Raw genomic sequence first — 26,699 nt, forward strand, 5'->3', positions numbered from 1 at the left:
ATATCCGGTAAATATATATCTATTAAATTACTTAATTCTATTCCTTTCTTTACAATACTTCTACAGTTCAACACTAACAATTTTATGTCATCCCTACATGATTTCCAGTTCCCTGTTCCCTTATCACCGCTCCCTAGGCCATCCCGTTTCCCTGAATGTACCTCCCTATTACCCTTCCAAACAAATTTCCTAACTTATATGTACCACTGCGGTTTAAATGAAGGCCATCTGAGCGCAGATCCCTATCTCCTACCCACCCATTAGGATCTAGAAATTCCACTCCCAATTTCCCACATACCCACTCCATAGTCTCATTTAAATCCCCAATCACTCTCCAGTCAGTATCCCTCCTACACATTATTCCACTAATAACAATCTCCGCTTTCTTAAACTACACCCGTGCTGCATCTACCAGATCCCACACCTCTCCAACTATGTTGGTACTTATATCAGCTTGCCTTACGTTGTTGGTACCAACGTGAAACACTACCACCTTTTCCTTCCCCTCCTCCCTCTCTTCTACTTTCCTCAACATCTGCCTCAACCTAATTCCTGGATAACATTCTACCCTGGTTCCCTTTCCTCCACACACTTTCCCCACGTGTCTAACGATGGAATCCCCCATGACCAGAGCCTCAACCCTCCCCACCTCATCTGATCCCCTCCCCTCCCGGTCAGCCCTATCTTCTCTCACTGCTGCAGAAGCTACTTCCTCCTCCCTTTTCTCCTTCCCATGACCCTGTTCCACCTGTCTTTTCCTATCCTCTACTCTACATTTCCCTTTTCTACCTTTTCCCTTCCTCCTACTTCCACGCATCTCAGCAACAGTTCCCTGTCCCTCATCTTCCCTCTGTTGTTCTACCTGGAGTGACTCGTACCGATTTCGCACAGACACCTGTCCTGAATTCTGATCCTGAATAGAGCCCTTAGCCTGCAATCTCCTTTCCCTTAGAACATTAGACCACCTGTCTTCTACAACTCCTCCCTTTCCTTCCCCTCCCTCTTGTACACCTACTGTTTGAGGGAGTCCTATCTTCCTTCCTGTCTTCTGTGAGAATCCTAATTATCTCCCTCAAACTTTCCAACTCCTCCCTCATACCCCTCAATGCCTCATCACACCCACAATAACTACACTCGCGCTCCTTAGCCATTCTTTACGGGGGGAAAAAATTAAAATAAAATAACTTATTTGCAAAAAATAAATGAACGAAGTGATATATTGTCTGGGATAGTACACAACAATAAGGTAATTAATATACGACTACACTACAATACTACTTAGTCGTGCTCTACTTTTTTGTTATTCTACAACCCCTAACAGGATAAAAACTGCTGTTAATTACTGAATATCGAAAGTAATACACAAGAACTACACAATTCCAAACTGCAATTAAGCCTATCCTAATTACAACAACAGTATTTTAGTAAGAGTTCCTACGGATACCTCTACTACACCAGTACTACACAAATATTTTACAATAATAAAATAAGTACACTCAATTCTAATAGGATATTACTCGTATACTACTGTACAGTACACTACAGTAATTTTTAAACTACTTTCAGACGTATCCTAATTATGATACCGGTACCGTATGTCACTACTAAGCACAACAGAAATGAAATTTGCAAGAACTACTGTACTCAAAGATTACCAACGAAGCTAAATGCTTAGACAAATTATTATTAGTATTACGGTCTAATAGATACACACGAATATAGCAGGCAAGATACGGCACTATCTAAATGTACTGTATCTATACTACAATGTATCTACACTACACTACACTGCGTTTGGTTAAATGCTTAAGTATGAAAAGGTTTGCCGTACACGAAGAAAAACACGAATATAACTGGCAAGATACTATCCAATATATTATACCTTATCTTCACTACAATTCTACTGAAATGTGGTTATGTGATTATTACAGCTGGTGGATTACTATTATTTTCCCTACTCCACGGGACGGAGAAAGAAAAGTGTCCTTAATTAGGCCTGCTGAAAAATACGAGGTTGTCTACAATAAATTCTCAAATATTTCTATCAAAACTACTACTACTACTCCAGGGACTTGAACTGCAGTTACTGGGATGTATGAACTTTATTATTATTAGCTAACCGCTGATAAATACTGAAAGATCGAGGGAGCGAAATATAAATTACGGATACTAACTACCTACTCAGAAGTACAAATGAATGGAATACAAGGTCAGCTGATTTTTATTTATATTTACTTGACTACACTACACCCTTTGTTCACGACTGTAGCCAACAATGCAACATTTGAATATGAGGAGCGACAATAATCAATAACAATACAATAACTGTTAACTATACCGTGTAATCACTTTAACTTATTTTTAAATGGAAGTTTACAGGCGTATCGTGTTTTTTAATGTAGTAAATTATTACCTTCGCGATAGTTTGAACGGATATCTATACGAAATACCGGAGAAGTTGCTGCAGAAACGTAATTTACTGAAGACTAACTGAATTACTTGCTACAAAATTTAAATAAATGTCACTACTCCCAATGTCTACCAACAAGCACTAAACACCACTACATAAACAGCACTAAATGAATCGGATATACACAAAATTAAGCTATTTCAATAGGTTTTCACTACTTTATCACTACTTTATCTCAACAGCCAACCCTTCTCAAGCGCATCCAACAATGACAGTGTGTTATTAGCTGAAGCACAATTAATCACAAGCTAAGTGTGGAGAAGGCTTCACAGGGATACTTTATCAACTTTACACTATTCCCTCTCGGGTTATTCATTAGCCTGGTTAACTGTGTGGACTTGTCACAGAGCGGCGTTTGTTCGATAGCTCTACAGACACGTCCTCCCTGTTGACAAATCTAGATTGTGTTCTCATACAATGAGATTCTCAGCCCCATCTCTCCACACACGAGATTATAATAACAAAAGCACAGTAATAAATGAACAACTCAAGTTCTCTGGGTGTCAAGGACCATGGTGGAAGACATACTGCAGTCGTAAAGGATATGTCCGAAGAAAAGTCAAGGGAACAAATACAAACCGAACGAGCAGAACGGGGGTCAGCGAATGAAGGAATGCTATAGAAAGAGAATAGGACATGATTACGTTTAAGGAAATGAATAATAATAATAATAATAATAATAATAATAATAATAATAATAATAATAATAATAATAATAATAATAATTTTTGCTAGCGGCTTTACATCGCACCGACACAGATAGGTCTTATGGCGACGATGGGATAGGAAAGGCCTAGGAGTTGGAAGGAAGCGGCCGTGGCCTTAATTAAGGTACAGCCCCAGCATTTGCCTGGTGTGAAAATGGGAAACCATGGAAAACCATTTTCAGGACTGCCGATAGTGGGATTCGAACCTACTATCTCCCGGATGCAAGCTCACAGCCGCGAGCCTCTACGCGCACGGCCAACTCGCCCGGTATAATAATAATAATAGAAGACGTATTTTGGCACGTTATTTTGAAAATCTACTGAACTGCAGCGAACCTGAATAAAGAATAGATTTAAGCCAACCACAAATAAATACTAAACCTTCGGGCCCATCAGACGAGAGACAAATATACAACATTCCGGTGTCTGAAAAACAATAAGGCTCCAGGGGAGGATTTGGTTCTTCCCGAATTGCGAAAGGAACTCGCAGTCAAGCAACACGGGATCTGGCAAATCTAATACAGGAAATTATTGGCGAACGGAGAAAATCTCTGATGACTGGAAGAACGCACTGATACACCCGTTATACAAGAACGGTGACAAAACAGATGTGAACAATTACAGAGGAATCATCCTAGTAGCAGTTACATATAAAATACTATCAAAATCTCTTCGTAATAGAATTGAACTAATAATACAAACGAATCGCACAATACCAAGGTGAGTTCAAAAACGCAGATCATGTGCACAACATATTCTAAACCTGAAACCTATAATACCAGACAGAGTTACTAAGAACTATGTCATAGTTTTCGTTGACTTCAAACATGCGTACGGTTCACTATACAGAGTTTCTCTACTGAACATTTTAGAGGAATTTGGAAGTGACATAAAATGAATCAACATATTATCCAGACTCTCACTGAAACAAAGACGACGCTAAAATTTATGGGAGAGATCTCAGATGAATTTGAAATTAACACCGGCAGTAAAACGGGCTCTCCGCGATCCTTTACAACAGCGTCCTGGAAAAGGTGATAAGAGTATGGGGAAAACTCAAAACATGGGGACTCCAACATGAGAAGGGATTAGGTTGAAGGCACAGAGGGATTGGTATAAACTGTTTGGCCTTCTCTGATAACATAACAATCCTCTCTAGAAGTATAGACACTGCTTTAGAACAAATCAACCTTCTGAAAGAAGTAGCAGGAAAAGTTGGACATCAGATATCTTTTGAGAGGATTAAATTCAAGACCGATATTAGAGATTCACCCACAGCACTAAAAGGAGAGTACGGATAAGTCAACAAGTTTTAAATAGCAAGGTCGGTCAATCAATCAATCAATCAATCAATCAATCAATCAATCAATCAATCAATCAATCAATCAATCAATCAATCAATCAATCAATCAATCAATCAATCAATCAATCAATCAATCAATCAATCAATCAATCAATCAATCGATCGATCGATCAATCAATCAATCAATCAATCAATCAATCAATCAATCAATCAATCAATCAATCAGTCAATCCTGATCTGCATTTAGGGCAGTCGCTCAGGTGGCAGAGTCCCTATCTGTTGTTTTCCTAGCCTTAAATGATCGCAAAGAAATTGGAAATTTACTGGACATCTCCCTTCGTAAGTTATTCCAATCCCTAACTTCCCTTCCTATAAACGTTTATTTGCTCCAATTTGTCCTCTTGAATCGATACTTTATCTTCATATTGTGATCTTTCCTACTTATAAAGACACCCCTCAAACTTATTCGTCTACTGATGTCATTCCACGCCATCTCTCTACTGACAGCTCGGAACATACCACTTAATCGAGCAGCTCGTATCCTTTCTCCTAAGTCTTCCCAGCCCAAACTTCCAACATTTTTGTAACGCTACTCTTTTGTCGGAAATCACCCAGAACAAATCGAACTGCTTTTCTTTGGATTTTTTCCAGTTCTTGAATCAGGTAATCCTGGTGAGGGTCCCATACACTGGAACCATACTCTAGTTGGAGTCTTACCAGAGATTTATATGCTCTTTTCTTTACATTATTACTACAACCCCTAAATACCCTCAAAACAATGTGCAGAGATCTGTTCCCTTTATTTACAATCATATTTATGTGATTACTCCAGTGAAGATCTTTTCTTATATTAACGCCTAGGTACTTTCAATGATCCCCAAAAGGAACTTTCACCCCATCAACGCAGTAATTAAAACTGAGAGGACTTTTCCTATTTGTTAAACTCACAACCTGACTTTTAACTCCGTTTATCATCATACCGTTCCCTGCTGTTCATCTCACAACATTATCGAGGTCATTTTTCAACTGCTCACAAACTTGTAACTTATTTATTACTCTGTACAGAATAACACCATCTGCAAACAGCCTTACCTCTGATTCCGCTTCTTTACACATATCATTGATATATATAAGAAAACGTAAAGGTCCAATATTACTGCCTTCAGAAATTCCCCTCTTAATTACTACAGGGTTAGATAAAGCTTTGCCTACTCTATTTCTTTGAGTTCTATTTTCTAGAAATATAGCATCCCATTCAGTCGCTCTTTTTTCTAGTCCGACAGCACTCATTTTCGCCAGTAGTCTCCCATGACATAGTTCAGATGAATTCGATAAAGAAGTAAACAGATCAAGAACAAGAAAGACTGGAACTACCATCCAACTGACTAAAGATACCTAAAATAAGAGGAATCTCTCAAGGAAAACTAAAATCAAACATTACAACGCAGTAATCAAACCGGAGAGTTTGTATTGCATATGACGCATGTTCTCTATGAAAAGTGGTGAAAAAGAAGACAGAGAGAGAGAGAGAGAGAGAAAGGAAGGGAAAATATTGAGGAAAATCCGGGAAAGGGGAGGGAGTAGGAGAGGAGACATAAAAGGTATCCATACAGGGACGAAGAGCGTGAAAGAATGTCGGTCACGATCAAACTGAGGAGAATTCAAGTTTTTGGTCACCTAATGAGCATGGATGAGTGTGTAACAAGAGCAAGAATGGGAACCAAGACTGAAGAAAAGTTCTGAGAGAATAACAGACGGTAAAACACGAGACGCAGAAACTTTCGGAATACTGATACAACTTGTCAAGAGTTTCCAAGAGAAAGAGAAGGAAGGAGGAAACAGCGAAGTGAAAGGATGAAGAACTATTGGGGGTCAATATGAATGTACAGGGTTACTTTCCGTGCTCCTCAGACGGCCAAATTCGATAATAATAAGAATAAAGAGAAAAAGAAGAAGAAATATTATTTGATTCAAGTGCCACCAGCTGTTTGCTTATACGCCGAGATGCAGGAAATGTAGAAATATTTGTTACATTTCGCTCCTCACTACGTATTCCCATTCCTTGTTTTGATTTCGTTGTCATTACAATACAATTATCGTCATTATAGTAAGATAACTAAATTACTGCCAACTACTGATCACAATCACAACATCTCTGACACTTCCTATACAAGAATTTATTACATACACACATCAAAATAAAGTGTTGCATCACCTCGGTTCCAAGCTCGCTGGAAAACTTACGCTGCATCAAGAACACAGTCCCTTTGACTGTTCCGAGATGTCACTAAACCTGCCCAGAGATGTAAACAACAAGGCATGAGCAGGGAGTACGACAGCCAATCATCCACCAGTAAGGCGTAGTTCTGCCATGTCTAGAATGTCATTACCGCAGTTTGATCATATCCGCATTGTTACGTTGTGTCAGGGGAAGTTTCCAGACGTCTCCGAGTCAACCAAAGCGATGTTGTTCGGACATGGAGGGGCTATAGAGATACAGGAACTCTCGATGGCATGCCTCGCTCAGGCCACCCAATGGCCACGACTGCAGTCGATGACCGCTACGTACGGATGTCAGCTCGGAGGAACCTTGAAAGCAACGCCACCATGCTGAATATTGCGTTTCGTGCAGCCAGAGGACGTCGTTTTCAAATTAATCTGTACGCAATAGGCTGCATGATGGGCAGTTTCACTTCCCACGTCCATGACAACGTCTACCTTTGCAACCTAGACACCATGCATCGCGGTACAGTTGGGCCTAACAACATGTTGAATGGACGCATCATAATTGGTACCACGTTCTCTTCACAGATGAGTGTCGCATATGCCTTCAACCAGACAATTATCGGAGATGTGTTTGGAGGCCTTCTGGTCAGGCTGAACGTCTTACATACAGTGTTGAGCGAGTGCAACAAGGTAGTGGCTGATGTTTTGGGATGGAATCACGTGGAGCCGACGTACGCCACTGATGGTCATGGAAGGGCTATACGATACAGAAATGACATCCTCTGATCTATAGAGCAGCCATATCGGCAGCATTTCGAAGATGCATTCGGCTTCATGGATGACAATTCTTATGCACATATAGTGAATGAGTTCCTTCATGATAACTACACCGCCCGACTACAGCGGCCAGCATGTTCTCCAGACATGAACCCTTTCGATCATGCCTGGGATAAACTGAAAAGGGTTACTCTTTGTCGAGGTGCCCCACCAACAAATCTGAGAGATCTACGCCGAGTTTCCATTGAGGAGTGGGACAATGTGCATCAACAATGCTTTGATGAACCAGTGGATAGTATACCACGCCGAATACAGGCATGTATCAATGCAAGCGGAAGTGCTACTCGGTATTAGAGGTATTGGTGTATGCTGCAATCTGGACCACAACTTCAGAAAGGTTGGCTGTATGACTGTACAACTTGCAATGTGTGGTTTTCGTGAGCAATAAAGAGAGATGAAATGCTGTTTGTGTATATCACTATTCCATTTGTATGTAAAGGTTCATGGCCTCCTAGCACCAAGGTGATGCAAAACGTTTTTTGATGTGTTTAGTTCAGTATTTCAAAATGTGCAAGTGAGGAAAAATCTTGCGATTTTAATTCAAGGTTAGTGTGTTTTTAAAGTCCGTGCAGCGGAAATAGAATTTTGAGTTGGCAATACTGGTGTGTATCATCTAAAGTCTGCTTTCCCATTCCTTCACTTCTTTTTCTACATTGCATTACACTAGCACACGGTTTATCTCCGTAATATTGGAGACAGTTCTGTTTTGCCATGGAAATGTTCGTATCGCAGTTAATTTTCCGTGCAAGAAAGGCACTTGAGTTGAGGTTTCTGTCCAGAAAGAAATATTGATCCCACTTTAAAATTCAGTAAAATGCCGTACGAAGAACGAGACAGCAGCATAATAGAAACTGACCACAGAATGCATCCATCGCCATCACAGAATCACGTCTTATGAAACCTTGCATTGTCTACTGCTAGTTATTTCCAAGCTTCTCTTGCTGTCGGGCTTATCGAGGTTTTTCTCACATGATAGGAAATTCCCGAGCGCCTTCGTCAAGCGCCGTGCTGTAACTGGAGACTGAAAGTGCTTTCTAATCCTTTGAGATTGGGGCCTCCTATACACCATTATAGACTTTTAGAGCAATGTGTAAAGGAGTATACCTACAATTAACCGTGTTCATGCAATTTATAATTTTTCGAGAGTACTGGCGGTGAGAGGTTTAGTTGGGCTGGTAATCAGTAACTGAATGGGTGATAGAACTTCTTATGTATGATGTTATACTTTCTGATATTCCTGATTGATTTATTAATGAGATAGTTCGTCGTTTATTACTATAGATTGTTTCCTTGCTGTCCCGAATGCCCCCATCATGACGTGAGAAAACCAGCTCATTTCTCCCCCTTAACTCAGCAGTGAAGACTAGTGTAGTATTCACACTGCAGTGTGAACGATACTTCAGCTAAACGAGTAAAGTTGTGGCTCCTATTAGAAGTAAATGTTTATTATTTTTAGGCTTTTAAGACCGAAGGTCGAATTTAGACATTTACAACTTTTTTTGTTTAATGGGCTCTTAGACAAGAAAATATGACAAATTTACAAAAATAATATTTTAGATGGGGCAAACTTTGGCAATGGGGCATTTTGCAGGTACTGTAGGGGAGATTTTGACATTAACTTCATTTCTTTTCTGTTGATTTTGATCTTAAAGGGAAACATGCGATATACCTGTAACAACAATATTTTAGAATATTTTGGAGAGAGGTTCCAGGGTTATTTTAGGTTCTATCATATATGACACGAACACATCTGTCACAGAACATGACCATACCATATCAACGTTCACTCTCGCACCTTCTCATCAAGCACTCTGTGGGTTGGGGAGGTATTTTTTGCTTGTCCTAAGACGCGGCTGAAAGGGGTCCCAGCGGCTCTTAACTTCGGAACGCGGGTTGGCGATTACCGGGTCTTTAGCTGATTCCTAGCATTGTTTTGACTTACTTGTGCCAAGCTCCTTACTTTCATCTATTCTGTCCGACCTCCCTTGGTCAACTCTTGTTCTATTCCAACCCTAAACATAAATGTAAATGAATGTAAATATTTTAGGATAAGCAGATCAAGAAACTGACAGGTAGTAATCAAACGTGGCTGCATGCAATCAAATTACAAAGGATGAAAATCACATGTATCAGAATATTACTGGAAATATTGGTCGCTTACCAACCTGCTAAGTACAAAATATAGTGCGGGTTGGTGAGCCTTCGCCAGGAATAATTGGAGTGATCATTTAATAACATGATTTTATCATTACTCAAACTTGGCCGAACTTACCTCACCGGCGGATAATGAAGCAAAGCGATTAAACTCAGTGGAGCAAAAACTTACAAATTCAATCCAAACAAAATGTCATTACACAAATACTACTGTAAAACGTATATATGGTCAGGTTTCTCGATGTTTCAAGTTATAACATATAATACGTATATTCTTATCATATTTTTTAAACGACTATAGAAGCATTCTTTAGAAAATAATGATTTCTTCGTAATTCATGTACAAAATTAAAATTCCATACACCGAGGTAAATGACACCATGTCATACGCAAATTAGCCACTTTGAGGTAAAAGGAACAAAAACGAATGTGAGATATAATCAAAATTTGATAGGTATGTGTTAAAGAAAGAAACGTATTTGTATTATGTTTAAATTAAGTTTACGAAGCTTTTATTTAAAGAATGGGCTAGTCGAAACCAACCGTGAGAAACAATATTCTACCTCTTCTCTAAAAGTGCATATGTGCGGGGACACCGTTGAAATTGGAGTGCAATCGAAGTCATTTTTATATTCATAATATTCAAAACACCGTGTGAGTTCGCTGGATTGTGTTCAACAGATGGTCGGTTCAAACTCCACAATTAGCAGGCCTAAAGATCTTTCTCATTTTCACATAAGCAAGGCTGTATCTTAATACAGGTTAAAGTCCCTTCCATCCCAGTCCTAGCCTTTACATATCCCATGCTCGCCACGAAACCCAAGTTCGGCCAAATAAAAAATGCAATCAAAATGAAATTAGTGTTGTACGTGGACGTAAAATTTGGTGGCCTAGACGCTGACCTCAGGGTATGGTCATCTACAATCATCTCGGAACACATATGGGCCCCAACTAGCTTGTATAAAGTTCTAGATTCCGCAAAGTTCGCTCGAAAAGAGAGGTGGAGGACGCCCGTAATGTATACATCAAACGAGAGGAGTCTATTTACCTCTCGATGTATACAGCTCGAAGGAGACATGTGCACACAATACGCCTGGCTCTTTGAAGTTATTTTATTTTCATGCGGTAGAAAACACATACCGCTGTGTAGCAACAGAAGCAATATCATATGAGACAGTTCCATATTTAAACAAATATTATACGAAAAACATAACATCCGGCAGTACCTTACCAGTGTCATGTTGATTACTACTACTACAACCAATAATGTAGTAGCATTGCAGGCTATCAGAAGTGGTGACGTGCCTACCAATTCAGACACCGAGCGAGTTGGCTGTGGAGGGTAGAGTGTTTGCAGTTTTTGGGGATTATTTAATTTCCATGTTTTCCGTCGGTGTCCTAGCATTTACCTTCTTTTTGTTTTCAAATATAAGAGTCTAGAAAATGGAGAATCCTTATGTTGTGCTTTGTTGCTCAAAATTTATTGTGTAATCCTCTTATTTTATAAGTAACTGGTTTACACTCCTCTGTACATTAATTTGATTGGTGCAGACAAGGTAAGACCTACTATTGTAATTCTTTTCGCAAATCACCGGACACGAATCGACATAGTGAATTTTTATGGGAATCACGGCTTAAATTCTGAACTTTTATGGCTTTCTAGTTGTCATCATCGAATGTTTACACAACCTTATGAGAAATGATCACAAAAATGTTTGGGAATATTGGTCGATCAACTTTTTGCCTATAGTTGATTCTCTCCATTTTGTAACGTAACAGGGAAGATTTCCTTACGTCACTTCTTTTTCACTGTCAAAGCTGCAATGTAGACCACATAACTGAAATGAGGCACTGGTGGTGGAAGATGGTGTTCTCAGTAAACTACTTCAAAAGTTTAATTAGTGTAGGGAAAAATAAATCACAAAACTTCAATAAGCAATCTGCTAAAGACGAAGTCAACAACTGTGATTTCCCCAGGTCGCCCTCCCCTCCAAGGCTGTGCACTGTTCTACGAGGTCTAGGCTCTGCGATCTGCGTAAGAGTGTGCCATCAATCCACATCATACAATGAATACCTCGTCATTGATTACTATATAAAACGGAGCTTTATTTTATTTTATTTCATTCCTTAACCCTCAGTATACTAAAGAGCCTTCTTTGTGCTCCTTATCATCCTCCATTGAAACCTGCGGTCAAATTTCTGTAGGACCATGAAGACACTGCTTGACAGACAACGCATTCGCATGCGTTTTAAACATACTTGCACTCTTAGGCTAAATAACACAATTATTTTCTCCTTTAAAAATCAATCAATCAATCAATCAATCAATCAATCAATCAATCAATCAATCAATCAATCAATCAATCAATCAATCAATCAATCAATCAATCAATCAATCAATCAATCAATCAATCAATCAATCAATCAATCAATCAATCAATCAATCAACCAACCAATCAATCAACCAACCAATCAATCAATCAATCAATCAATCAATCAATCAATCAATCAATCAATCAATCAATCAATCAATCAATCAATCAATCAATGTTGTAGGCACATTTTGTGTGATGACATCTCAACATGACTACCTCCTTCCACACACGTGTTTGGAATTTTAAACATTATTGTAGGGTTAAGGTAACGACATGATTGAAACATGAAAAACTCATGCATTTTTGATCCTAAAATTCATAAAACAGTGTTCTGAAGCAAAATGCCTAAGTATCAGTCATGTTTTCCCTTAACTGTGATTTACGTTATTTCAATTTAAAACATTTATATTTAACTACCAGTTTGTTTTCTGATGCCTTCCAATGATTTCGATTGTTTTAGGTCAAAGTCTGATATATACCTTCAGACAATTTCAAGAGAAGGAATTATTTCAGTCCGGTTTTGAATTTATGTTTAACTAGTATGGCCCTAGTAACAAAACTTCATATTATGTCGATTTGATATAGTTCTAGGGATCCTTATGAAATAAGATATCCGTATCGGTGTAATGAAATTAAGTCTGATCCTTATCACATACTATCCTGAACGGATAAATCGCAACGATCGTTTGTCTGTACATTGACTATTTTGGCGACATTTTCGTTCAATTATCCGTTTCAGGGGTAATCATGACCATCTGCATATATTTTAGCTTTGGTGTCTGTTTGTCTAAGTACTTTTAACTTGAAAACTCATAAATATATTTCTACCAAACTTCATATTAAGAACTCGGGTGTCCTTGGATAGGTTTTTAGGGCCTATATTATTTCTAAATCCCTGAATTGACTGGAGGTTTATACAAAGCCGAAACTGTGATTTTGCACTCCCACAAAATATACAGTACCAAGCTCAATGGGAATCTACCTGCTTTAATGGAAATCAATTTCTATAACATTTTTATCTTGTTCATCATTTCGATACGAGGATTAACGAGGGAGATATCATCAATGGACCATTTTTCATTCTAAGTTCAAGCGGATTTGGCCTAAAAGTGGGTGCGTGTAAAGCATATTTCTTTATCTGCAAAACTACTGAAAATATTTTAACTAAAGTTCATAATTAGCATCACCCTGTCCAAAGGAAGGTTTTAAGGTTCATAGTATTTCGAATTCCAGGAGTGGACTGGGGGTTTATAGGAAACCGAAACAGTGATTTTACTCTCCCACAAATATACCAGACCAACCTGGATGGGAATAAACCAACCTTGATGGAAATCCATTTCTAAAACTTTTCGTGATGTGCACTTTTTCGATAGGATGATTAATAGGGATGTACATTAACGGACGGTTTTACAGATTAAGTCCAGTGGACATAGCCGAAAAGGTGTTGTACGTGGAGCAGATTCCTTATCTATATAATAGTATCGTAAGGACCATGCGTCTGTACATTGAGTATTTCGGCGAAATTTTCTTCCAGTTATCCATTTCGTGTGTAGTAATCACCATCTGCATTTTGTTAGGTTTGTGTGTGCTTGTCTGACTGTCCATTTGACGAGTTGTTTAACTGGGAAACTACTGAATATATTTCTACGAAAGTTTATACTTTCCTAGGATACGTTTTAGGGCCAATATTGTTTGTAATCCCGGATATGTTTGTGCGTTTATAGGAGGCCGATACAGTCATTTTACCCTCCCACAAAAATTAAATGACCATCTTTAACGGATAACTATCAGCCTTAATGGAAATCAATTTCGAAAAACTTTTCTTATGTGAAACTTTTCAATAGGAGGGTAACAAGAGAGATATCACAAACGGAGTGCTTTACATGTCATGGCATTTCAAGGTGGTTAAGATAGAACAGATAATAAGGGAGGTTGTGGTTCCAGCCACAGCGCCACTCCCGGTTTCAAATGAACAACGATATGTAACCGAGAAGTGTAGCAAATTATGCACGGCGACTGTATCGTTCAATAAACTCCTGATTCTGTCTCCAATCTTTATCGTACATCACGTTACAGCCACACGCCGAATACAGGCATGTATCTTCGCATAAATGCATGAAGGAATCGTGAAATTGATTACCAATTCCCGTGCGAAGAACGGGTACATATGCTAGTAGAAAAATAAGAGGATATGTGTCTCTATCGATTCACAGGCGTACGTTCACTGTCAGCCGAGGATGGACATGCACGAGGTATCCTCTTGTCTTCTACCGTCAGGAACAGAGAGCTGTCCACTTTGCTTTGTTCATGTCATGTCTGCACTGCTCCCACATTCTAACTGGTATCCCCCCTTCAGCTCGCACCTAATACAATCTTCCTTCTTTCTGTCTTCCTGCATTCAGTGTAAGTAGTATAATTGTGTCCAATTATACTACTTACACTGAATGAGGCCTCCTCCTCCCGCGGGAAATTTGAATTTTGGCGGGAGATTTGTAATTTGGCTCGAGATTTGAATTTGTAAACAAAGCCACGTGCTTTTCGACAGCTGTCATCGACAACAACACATCGCTAACCTCACTGCTGCCATCTTAACGGGCCTAAACCTTAGTGGTACCAACTTAACCTCACAAGCGCGAGATTTGAACAGGTAAACAAATCCACGTGCTTTTTGACAGACAACAACGCATCGCTAACCTCACTGCTGCCATCTTAACGGGCGTAAACCTTAGTGGTACCAACTTAACCTCACAAGCGCGAGATTTGAACAGGTAAACAAATCCACGTGCTTTTTGACAGACAACAACACATCGCTAACCTCACTGCTACCATCTTAACGGGCCTAAACCTTAGTGGTACCAACTTAACCTCACAAGCGCGAGATTTGAACAGGTAAACAAATCCACGTGCTTTTTGACAGACAACAACGCATCGCTAACCTCACTGCTGCCATCTTAACGGGCGTAAACCTTAGTGGTACCAACTTAACATCACAAGAGCGACATTTGAATTGGTAAACAAATCCACGTGCTTTTTGACAGCCACGAGCTTTTTTGACAGACAACAACGTATCGCTAACCTCAGTACTACCATCTTGACGGGCCTAAACCTTAGTGGTAACAACATAACTTCACTAGCGCGAGATTTGAATCGGTAAACAAATCCACGTGCTTTTTTGACAGCTGTCATCCGCCATCTTTAATCCATAGAACAGAGAACTGCCCTCTTTAGCTACTTACCTTTGAAATGTGGTGGCGGATAATTTGAAAATGCATTTTGACAGCATCCATCTTTAACCCAAACTCACGTGCTTTTTTCTGACAGCTGTCATCCGCCATCTTGCATCACAAAACTCAGTGCTGCACCCTTTAGCTAGATACCTTTGAAATGTGGTGGCGGCAATTTGAAAAATTCTATGTGCTCTTGTTTGGAAACAATGCCACGTGCTTTTTTGACAGCTGTCATCCGCCATCTTTAATCAATAGAGCACCGTGCTGCTATCATGCGGGCAATTTAGTCAGCTGTCATCCGCCATCTTTAATCTACAGAGCACCGTGCTGCCCTCTTTACGGCATGTAGTAGCGGGCAATTTGACAAGTTATGTTAGCTGTCATCCGCCATCTTTAATCAAGAGAGCACTGTGCTGCCATCTTTAGCTAGATACCTTTGAAATGTGGTGGCGGCAAATAGAAAAATTCCACGTGCTCTTGTTTAGTAAACAAAATCACGCGCTTTTTGTCAGCTGTCATCCGCCATCTTTAATCTATAGAGCTCAGTGCTACACTCTTTAGGTACATACCTTTGAAATATGGTGGCGGATAATTTAAAAAGGAAAATTCTACAACAGCCATCTCTCGACGCTAATTGCATAAGATGGTGGCTATACATGACTCCTTAAAGGTACTTATGCAAGATGGCCACTATACATAGGTTCTTATGAGACCCTCTTGGAATGCTTGCGCAAGATGGCGGTTATACACGGCTCCTTATGAGACGCCCTAGGGATGCTTGCGAAAGATGGCGGTTGCTCTTATGAGGCGGCTTAAGGGTCCATGCACAATATGGCTAGAGACGCCCTAAGGATGCTTGCGCAAGATGGGGCTGCTCTTATGAGACGGCTTAAGGGTACTTGCACAAGATGCCTGCTGCTCTTATGAAGAAAGCTAGCTTGGAGACTAACGTGTCATACTAGTTCGATTCATTAAATTTGGGGCTTAAATGCAAAATGATAAATATCTCGAAAACGGTGCATCGTAGAGCAAAACGGACAAAATTTTTCTGCCCAATACGTCGGTTCGCAGTATGAGGAACACGATAGTGTAAGAAAAACATTGTCTAATGATGAGATCAACGGTTCGGCTCCTACTTAGGCCCTTTGGCATTCGCTCTGTTTTAGCTTGTATTGAAGCAAGTTTTCGTAACATGATCAGGTCTAGCTATGGTAGAGAGTATAACGTGCCGTGCAGGTTCGATTCATTAAATTTTGGGCTTAAATGCAAAATGTTAAATATCTCGAAAACGGTGCATCGTAGAGCAAAACGGACAAACTTTTTCCACCTAATACCTAGGTTTGTAGTATCAGGAATACGATAGCATAAGAAACACATAGTCTAATGATGAGATCGACGGTTCGATTCCTACTTAGGCCCTTTGGCATTGGCAGCTATCTAATTCTACAAGATTTCGGCTATACATAGCTTCTTATGCGACAGCTTAAGAGCGCTTGCACAAGATGGCTGCTGCTCTGATGAGACACCCTAGGGGTGCTTGCGCAAGGTAGCAGCGACAAGACGGTGACAATACACAGCTCCTTATGATACGGCCTAGAGGTGCTCACACATGATGGTGGCTGGTCTGATGAAGAAAGCTAGCTTTGCATCGTGCAGGTATTTTTACAGCACTAAACCTCATACCTTTGAAATGTGGTGGCGGGTAATTTGAAAAATTCTACGTGCTTTTTCTTGATGGGCTTATACCTTACTGTTGCTACCTTGGTTATACGCTTTTGTGTTAGTTTACTGTTAATCGCTAAGCTGTTCACATCATCGAAGTAGAGAGTAACAAATGTCAAGTAGATTTAAAGAAGAACCTGTTAGCAGAAGATAAAAGTCCGTCATGGAAAAACCTATTTCTAGGTATATTTGCGATGAGTTTGGAAAAACATTTCCCCGAAGCTATCACAGGAGACGTCATGAGATATCATGTAGGACAATTTTTCAATGCGAACATTGTAGAAGAGAGTTCAGGAACGCATACAACTCTCAACGTCATGAAGCCGCGTGTAATGTAGCTTCATCGGGAACAAAATACAAAGAGCTCAACCGTATTCAAGCGAACACTGATTTTTGTTTAAAAAGTACACCTCTGCGAGAGATTTTTAATTCTCCCTTGTTGTCTAGGCCTGCTACAAGTTCTGTTACTAAGCACAAACTTCAAGATAAAGAGAGGCAAGATCATGATTATGATAATAAGGATAATGATGTTTGTTACCTCTACTACAGTGATAACACCAAACAAGGCACAAACACAGTTAAAAGGGGAAGGTAAGAGCACAATATCAGAAATCACTACACACTCGGAAAAACATTAGCTGGCATTACGCGGATCTCCAACCAAAACATGTACGTAAATATCAGTAGGGCCAACTAGTGGACAACAAACCGGGAAGAGAAAATGGCTGGGAACCTACCAAAGGCATGGACATGGCTTAGATAGCGGATTCCGAAAATAAATCGCCGTGATCCTTGGATTTGAAAATATTATTTGCAAAATAATTTTACAAATTCATTCGAAATGCAATTCCAAGTTACGAGCTATAACTTCAGTGATATACACAGCTTATTTCGTAGCAGTGTAAATTCGAGTTTCAAATAAACTATACATCTATTTACCAATGCAGTTGTACAAAGCAATTTACAGTGATGTGAAAACGGTTATCCAAAATGTAGCGTTGCTCAAGTGATACAGAACTACCAGAGGCAAACCCAAAGAGAAATAATATTAAACTACAGTCTACATATTTTAGTGAAACAAGAAATGGGAATGCCTCGGAAACGAACAGGTAAGCCCAGCAGAAAAACTAAGGCGTCATAAGTAACTAATTTGGTGAATCTAGGCGAGGTTAGGGCAGACTCCTGTATGAAAAGCAAATCGGAACATTACGGAAATTTTGGCAGGAACGGAATTCAAGAGTGCTTACCCGAGGAGAGTGCCATCCCGGAAACCGGGGGACGTCAACCAGATAGGCTGCTCGCAGACAGATACACCAAGACCGACAGATTTCAGGATACAGAATTAATTCGAACACTGCCTCGCTCACTATATATAGGAAATTCCGGCCTTGGAGGCAGCCAATCAGCGTGCACGAGTTCCCTATCGCCGCCTAGACTCACCAATCACAACCTTACTTTCGATCGCGAACTTTGACTAACGTTCTAGAATACGCCTGATCGCGAATGTCGTATTTCCAGAACAGTCAGAAATATTTTCTAGAATACATTACAAACAAAGTAACACAACCTGTTCCATAATTCATGTGACTTTCTGGATCCTTCCAGGGAATATAGAACAGAATTCTACTATTTCCAAATGCACAAGTCACCAATCTTACACAGTACAGGTTAGGTCGTAATAAATAAAACATCATGTTGTACTTCACAAATAAAGTCTTAAAAAACACTTTCCACTTGCACTACACTTGTGACATCTTCCTCCCCCCGAAAGTCCAGCCATGCTCGACCATTAAGATAACCTCACTGGGGAGCAACCGATAAAACATTCTCACACAGTACAAATAGTAAGGGTACCTCACTCTAACGCACATGATTTCTTGAAGTATAATTTGCGATAACAAACAACCAACTGTCACATAATTTTCAAAAATAAAAATATCACAATATCCACATGGATTGTCACATTGCACTTCAAAATGCCTTCTTTCACAGATGATTAGACAATTTGTACTCTGACCACCAAATCATGTGCACCATACTTTCTGCCAAATGTTATAAATACCAAAACTCCTCACTTGTTGCTAAACAGCGTTCAAAGCCTCCTATTAGGCGAGTCATGGACTAGGTATTTTGCACTACATTCTCACACCAGTCACAGCACCGCTAGGCCACAGGTTCTTGCTGATGATGCGTCTGCCGACACGGCCGTTTTCCGCCAGCCTCCATTCAATGTCAGTCCAAACCCGACACCTAGGTGAGATGGAGTTCAGTGGTCTCTTGCACCAAATAAGCAGGGGTGAGACACCGTCCAGTCCGCCTGCCAACAATACGATGTTCCCCGCAGGTTAGTGGTGCCGGATGGTGACGCCCAAGGCACCCAGTGTGCCTCCCAATTTTGGCACTTCAGGTTGCTGTCCGAAGAAGCTGGTCACTGCAGCCGCTGTAACACACACAAACCGCAGCAGGCAGGGGAATACTTTGAGGTAAAAGTATGCTGCTGGGCTCAAGATCTCGCGTAGAGTCATCCGATGGGTGGCTTAATAAGTGTGCAGAAGGGACTCTCCCTTGCACACTAGGGATATTAGGGCACTAGCCCCGGGGTAAGCACTGCTATCCACAATTCACGTGACAAGGTTATGGTGGAGGTGAAAAGAAACTACAGGAGGGTGCCCTAAACCTGAAATTGAGAGGAACAATTCCAAGGAGTGACCCTAAACTAAAACTTACCTAACTTATAATACTAAATCTATTACACTGGAGGATACCTAAAGTATTCACTTACACAATTACTTACAACTAACTTACAATAAAACGTATTATCTTATAACTCAAAACTTATAAATAGTTTACAACTAAATCTACAAGGTCACCAACAATGGTATTTACCCTTCCCTCCCAGACTTAAGGTACCTTGACCTGGGAGAGATGGACTCTGCTGATCCTTTTCCTTTCGGGATCGCTCACCAATAATGTCACCGGGGTGAGGAACTTTAAGATGGTGCAGGGACCTCGAAATCTGGGGAAAAACAGGTGTAGAGAGTGCTTGGGAAGGCTTAGAATAGTCCAGTGGGTTTAGTGAGGCCTCGTGCCTTTGATTCGGGTGCCCTTGCGAAAAGGACGGAGTACAGGATAGGTTAGGACTAACGTTAGCCTGCAACGTTATGGGCTCAGACAACCTCATTTGAGAAAGATTCTCACTAGGCTGAGAGACCATTTGGGCATTAACCGGTTATGTAGAGGTTATGCAACTTGATACCAGTGACGCTAAGACAGGGGGGTGGTTTTGCACCATTGAATCAGAACCGGGTTGATTAGGAACAGAGGGAAAACCCTGAGCTACAACAGAATTAGCAGGAACCATAGGAAAACTTGTAAGGGTACCAACATGCAACAGAGATGTATCATTAGAATGACATACAGGTGTCCTAGTTCCAGACAATGAAACAGAGCAGCATTAGTCACTTCAGACTCCTGAATAGGCCTAACACCAGCACTAGGTGTCAGATCGCACACTTGAGCAGCAACAGATGCCTCACCACAATTAACACTGTCACTCATTCCAGATGGGATCGACACTTGAATTTGAGAAACGGTGTTATTTAACTTATTGCCTTCAAGCAAACCACTGATTCTGTTGAAAAGTGTGGAAAACGTCTAGTAAGGCTTGACATTCCTGTCGCTCAACTTCCGGCAATTCGAGAGACAACAAATCCTTAATTCTGTCTAAATAATGTAATAACTACCCCTTAACCCGGGCTAATTGGCCATGCGAGGGCTTAGAAGCACCAAATGACACAAGAATGGCGTTAAATTCAGGTAACTTATCTTTAATCACGGTCAAAGACTCACGCAACTCGTCTGTAGTTAAGTCAGTTATGGTTATATGTAGGTTAAGCGACTTTTCCAACAGGTTAGTATCATCTCTGAAATTGCCTGTTGAACTAATTTTGCGAATTTTTAACTTGTAAATCAGTTCTTCCTTTCTCAGATGGAAAGGATTAGGAACAGCACGAGCCATCCTGACAGGTAGAAACGAGATTTCAAACGGTATACGAACCACAACTCTTACGAAGTTTTAGGTTAGGTGTGATCACGGTTCACTTTTCTTTCTCCGCAATCTAGCGCTTGCCTCTGCTACCAAAATGGATTTCTGATATTGTGCTCTTACCTTGTGTAGAGGTTATGCAACTTGATACCAGTGGCGCTAAGACAGGGGGGTGGTTTTGCACCATTGAATCAGAACCGGGTTGATTAGGAACAGAGGGCAAACCCTGAGCTACAACAGAATTAACAGGAACCATAGGAAAACTTGTAAGGGTACCAACATGCAACATGCAACTGCTTTTGTGCCTTGTTTTGGTGTTACCACTGTAGTAGTGGTAACAATGTTGATCAAAACAGTAGTAAGGGAAAGTAGAAGAAGAAGAAAACCTTAATGTTTCATTGCCATTACAGCTTGATGATTTTACTTCATTTCCTAAGCCTACTACACGTTCTGTCGCAGTGCAAACATCTGAAGAAGAGATGCAAGGTAAAGAAGAAGGAAATGTCAACGCTTCATCGCTATTGAAACAAGTTAAGTTTGTACCTAGAAACGCTACTGCTGAAGCACGTATTACATCAAAACAAGTCCCTACACATCAACTGTCTGCATATAGACTCAAAGTTCACAACAAGCCTCTGTTACCCTATGTAGATACAAGATACTGTAAAGACCCCAACGTACTCGTAAAACGTTTACAACTGCTAAGAGCCTATCGTGATGCTGGTTACACACAGTGCAAAGAAGATATTTTTGAAATAGAGCATGAATTACGTCGTGTAGGTATTATTAAGTAAGCGCTTACCCTCACCTAAGTCATCCATCTGTAGCATATAGTCGATCGAGTAGCTATACTCGTATAGATTATTTCCCAACATTCTCCCTTCCTTAGGGTGTTAACTCCGCCTCTAGTTGTAGAGCCGGTCTCAAGCCAGGATAAAGAGAGGAGAGGCACCCTAGCCCTTTAGCCCTTTAGCCCTTTTGCCCTTTTGCCCTTTTGCCCTTTTGCCCATTCGCCCTTTAGCCTATTAGCCCTACAAGCAATGTGCGCTAATCTAATCTTCTTAGAACAAAGGTATCCCCTGACATGTTCTAAACACATGTTGTATCGAGTACAGTGTTCTATTTTAGCCTTGATCACTTATTTAGTGTTCTAAACACTTCAATCAATGTTCCGATCGCATTATAAAGTTTACGGCATAGAATGCAGTGTTCGATTCTAGTCTTGTTATGCTTCTTTAGTGATTTGCAAGTCTAAACATGCATAATGACGTCATCACAGCAGCACGTGCTTACTCTAGCTATCTCGATCCAGGTTTAAACTTGTTCGATAGAGCTATGCCTTGACATAAGAGGAGGCCTTAACAGCTGTTAAGAAAAAGCAGGTAGAATTTTTGAAATTACCCGCCACCACATTTCAGGGGTATGAGGTTTAGTGCTGTAAAGATACCTGCACGATGCAAAGCTAGCTTTCTTCATCAGAGCAGCCACAATCTTGTGTGAGCACCTTTAGGCCGTATCATAAGGAGCTGTGTATAGTCACCGTCTTGTCGCTGCTACCTTGCGCAAGCACCCCTAGGGTGTCGCATAAGAGCAGCAGCCATCTTGTGCAAGCGCTCTTAAGCTGTCTCATAAGAAGCTATGTATAGCCGCCATCTTGTAGAATTAGATAGCTGCCAATGCCAGGAGCCTAAGTAGCAATCGAACCGTCGATTTCATCATTAGACTATGTTTTTCTTATGCTATCATATTCCTGATACTACTAGCCTGCGTATTAGGTGGAAAAATTTTGTCCGTTTTGCTCTACGATGCACCGTTTTCGAGATATTTAACATTTTGCATTTAAGCCCAAAATTTAATGAATCGAACCTGCACGGCACGTTATACTCTCTACCATAGCTAGACCTGATCATGTTACGAAAACTTGCTTCAATACAAGCTAAAACAGAGCGAATGCCAAAGGGCCTAAGTAGGAACCGAACCGTTGATCTCATCATTAGACTATGTTTTTCTTACACTATCGTGTTCCTCATACTGCGAACCGACGTATTGGGCAGAAAAATTTTGTCCGTTTTGCTCTACGATGCACCGTTTTCGCATTTTGCATTTAAGCCCCAAATTTAATGAATCGAACTAGCATGACACGTTAGCCTCTAAGCTAGCTTTCTTCATAAGAGCAGCAGCCATCTTGCACCCCTTAAGCAGTCTCACAAGAACAGTCCCTATCTTGCGCAAGCATCCTTAGGGTGTCTCTAGCCATCTTGTGCAAGGACACTTAAGCCGCCTTATAAGAGAAACCGCCATCTTGCGCAAGCATCCCTAGGGAGTCTCATAAGGAGGCTTGTATAACGGCCATCTTGCGCAAGCATCCCAAGTGGGTCTCATAAGAACCTATGTATAGTGGCCATCTTGCATAAGTACCTTTAAGGAGTCATGTATAGCCACCATCTTATGCAATTAGCGTCGAGAGATGGCTGCTGTACTGAGGTTTGCGATGTAAGATGGCGGATGACAGCTGACAAAAACCGCGTGAGTTTGTTTCCAAACAAGAGCACATGGAATTTTTTAAATTGGCGCCACCAAATTTCCAAGGTATCTAGCTAAAGAGGGCAACACGGTGCTCTCTGGATTAAGGATGGCTGCTGTCAGGAAGCATTTTTGAAATTATCCGCCACCACATTTCAAAGGTAAGTAGCTAAAGAGGGCAGCACTCTGCTCTATGGATTAAAGATGGCGGATGACAGCTGTCAAAAAAGCACGTGGATTTGTTTAGCGATTCAAATCTCGCGCCAGTGAGGTTAAGTTGGTAGCACTAAGGTTTAGGCCCGTTAGGATGGCAGCACTGCGGATGACAGGTGACGAATTTGCAGCTACTGCGATAAAGAGGGCAGCACGGTGGTCTGTGTTTTAAAGATGGCAGATGACAGCTTGCGAAAAGCACGTGGATTTGTTTACTGATTCAAATCTCGCGCTAGTGAGGTTAAGTTGGTACCACTAAGGTTTAGGCCCGTCAAGATGGTAATTCTGAGGTTAGCGATACGTTGTTGTCTGTCAAAAATGCACGTTGCTTTCAAAAAGCACGTGGATTTGTTTACCAATTCAAATCTCGCGCTTGTGAGGTTAAGTTGGTTCCACTAAATTTTAGGCCCGTTAAGATGGCAGCAGTGAGGTTAGCGATGCGTTGTTGTCGATGACAGCTGTCAAAAAGCACGTGGCTTTGTTTACAAATTCAAATCTCGCGCCAAAATTCATATCTCCCGCCAAAATTCAAATTTCCCGCGGGAGGAGGAGGAGGCGGCAGAACTGTCCAGTTATACTACTAGTGTACATCACCGAACTACCTGTCTGCCTAACGGTAGGTCCCAGAAACGGCCGCCGTCTCCATCCCCTCTTATCCCAGGCCTGTTCTCCTCTAAACTTCACTTTTTCATTATTATTGCTTTCTGTTTTCTTTTTCACTTCTCGTACCGTACATTCGAGAGTTGTCAGTCTCGCCTAAACTCTCTCACTATTTTTGAAACTTCTTCCTTTTTAACTCCATCGAGCCACTTAATTCTTTTCTTCGCCAAACTCACATATTACATGTCATTTTCCACTGCAGGGATATTTTTCTTATCTCTTTAATACTTGCCCGAAGTGCGGATCCGTGGCTAAATGGTTCGTGCTGGCCTTTGGGCACAGGGGTTTCGGTTTCGATTCCCAGCATAGTCCGGATTTTTAACCATAATTTGTTAATTCCCCTGACACGGGGACTGAGTGTATGTGTCATCTTCATCATCATCATCATCATCATCACGATGCGCAGGTTGCCTACGGGATTCAAATGCAAAAACCTGCCCCTGGCGGACACATCCCAGCACCACTTGCCTGATTACCGCTACCGGTTAACCCGTTTAGTTTTACCCTCTGTTGACATTACCTCCATGTTTTTCATTCCTAACACTTCAATTCGGTTTTCTAGCTACATATCGGCCTCTTGACAATGTTTCCTCGGTAAATCATCCCGAAATCTGTTAAAAGTTATATTCTGGCCTCCTCAGCTTACAACGTCCAGTTCCTCACCTCCCAATGCATTACGATTCAAAATAAATGTTGAAAACTATGGTGAAAGACAACAATCTTCCCCTAATTCGAACCAATGTTTCACGCCATCCCTTAGGGTGATTGCACCTTTTTGGCTCAAGAACAACTCCTTAATCAATCTTCTGTCATTCCAATTTACTCTCTTTGATTTTAGGATCTCCAACAACTTGTCCCATTTATCCCTATGTGTGCGTCCGACCCTTGTCCCATTCCTCTACTCGGTCGGAAGTGAAGCAGCGAGTTTTGACGTCAATCTCATCGGAGGAGTTAATGAATGACGTGAGACGGTGAAACCTGGTGTCAGCACATAGCTAGTCCTGTCGAGTAACAGGAAGCGCTCTATGCAAGGGTTGACGTCCCAATCTGACGGACTAATTACCATCAACAGCGTCATATGCTGTCCCTCCATACGAACAGCGCGGAGATGTTTGGAATTAAATCCAGGATTTTCGCTCGCAATCTAGTGACTTCCACTACCTCTCGGACCCCCGCCGGCCGATATTCTGATGGTGAACTCGATCCAGCGAACCACTGTGTCAGACAACTTAACGAACATGACTACCAAACAGGGTGTCCACGAAACCCTATCAAGTGCTTTTTGTATATTTATCAAACATAGATTTTATTTCATTTCATCTTTTTATATTACCGTCAATCCTATAACATCCTTAGTACCTCTTCCAATTCTAAAACCAAATCGTCCCTATGAAGATTCCACCTACTTTTGTAGAGAAGGAATTTTTAGCCCCATTATGTCAGTTCCTGATGGTCATAGTTCTCATCGTTCCTCTTTCAGTCCTCCCTTGTGTCTTCCTCAGGCACTTCATTTCAACTACTAAGAGTTTATTTGGCAGAGAAGTAACCTGTCTTTACTGTGTGATCCATAGGTGCGGGATGAGATGCGATCCGCAGGAGTAGCACCTTCAGAACAGCTGCTGGACGCCGAACAGACGCCATGCAACTTCGACGTGAGCCTGGCAGAACGTGAATTGGAGTTGTGATGCGGGGCTGACCTTCCGCTGGACGGAGTGGCCTCCTGTGTCCGGGGAATGTTGCAAGAAGGATTCTGAATGACACACTCCGCAAGATGTCAGTCGATACGTTCTTAACAGCTGAATCATCGCGAAGAAGTCTTCTTAACTCGCGAGATGCTATAACGATACTTTTGTTTTAAGAATATTTTCCGAAACACTATGGTGATATTTGATGAATCTTAAAATGATTGATTGGAATGTGTTCAAGGAAATATGTGTTCCTTCGTGTGTACCCATTCAGAGTTTCGTGGTGTTAGAAAGGAACCTAATCATCTTACTACTCAGATGTTCATTGTTGCATGAGCTAAAAGTGTTTTTTAATCCATCATCATCATCATCCCGTGATTAGAAAATCTGATAGACAATAAAAACAGGGATTTAGGCATCATCTTCCAAAATCAAAGATATATCCCTGAATTTGTGAACAAGCTACGAATGGAACTTTTATGGCACTTATCAAATAAGTTGCGTGGAAAGTGTGAAGAAAGGAGAACAAGACAACTACCCTGCTTTGACCAT

At 40.8% G+C, this 26,699-nt stretch overlaps 1 protein-coding gene across 1 annotated transcript in view; it reads left to right on the forward strand.

Annotated features, from left to right (window-relative positions):
- LOC136879105 (dipeptidase 1-like) overlaps nucleotides 1–26,147 on the forward strand; it is a 475,836-nt gene extending 449,689 nt beyond the window's left edge. The window contains exon 11 of the mRNA XM_068228978.1: nucleotides 26,034–26,147. Within this exon, the coding sequence (XP_068085079.1) occupies nucleotides 26,034–26,147 (114 nt within the window). The remainder of the gene's footprint in view (nucleotides 1–26,033) is intronic.
- Nucleotides 26,148–26,699: the final 552 nt, after the last annotated feature.

The sequence above is a fragment of the Anabrus simplex genome, chromosome 8, assembly GCF_040414725.1.
Source record: "Anabrus simplex isolate iqAnaSimp1 chromosome 8, ASM4041472v1, whole genome shotgun sequence".
Classification (NCBI taxonomy): domain Eukaryota; kingdom Metazoa; phylum Arthropoda; class Insecta; order Orthoptera; family Tettigoniidae; genus Anabrus; species Anabrus simplex.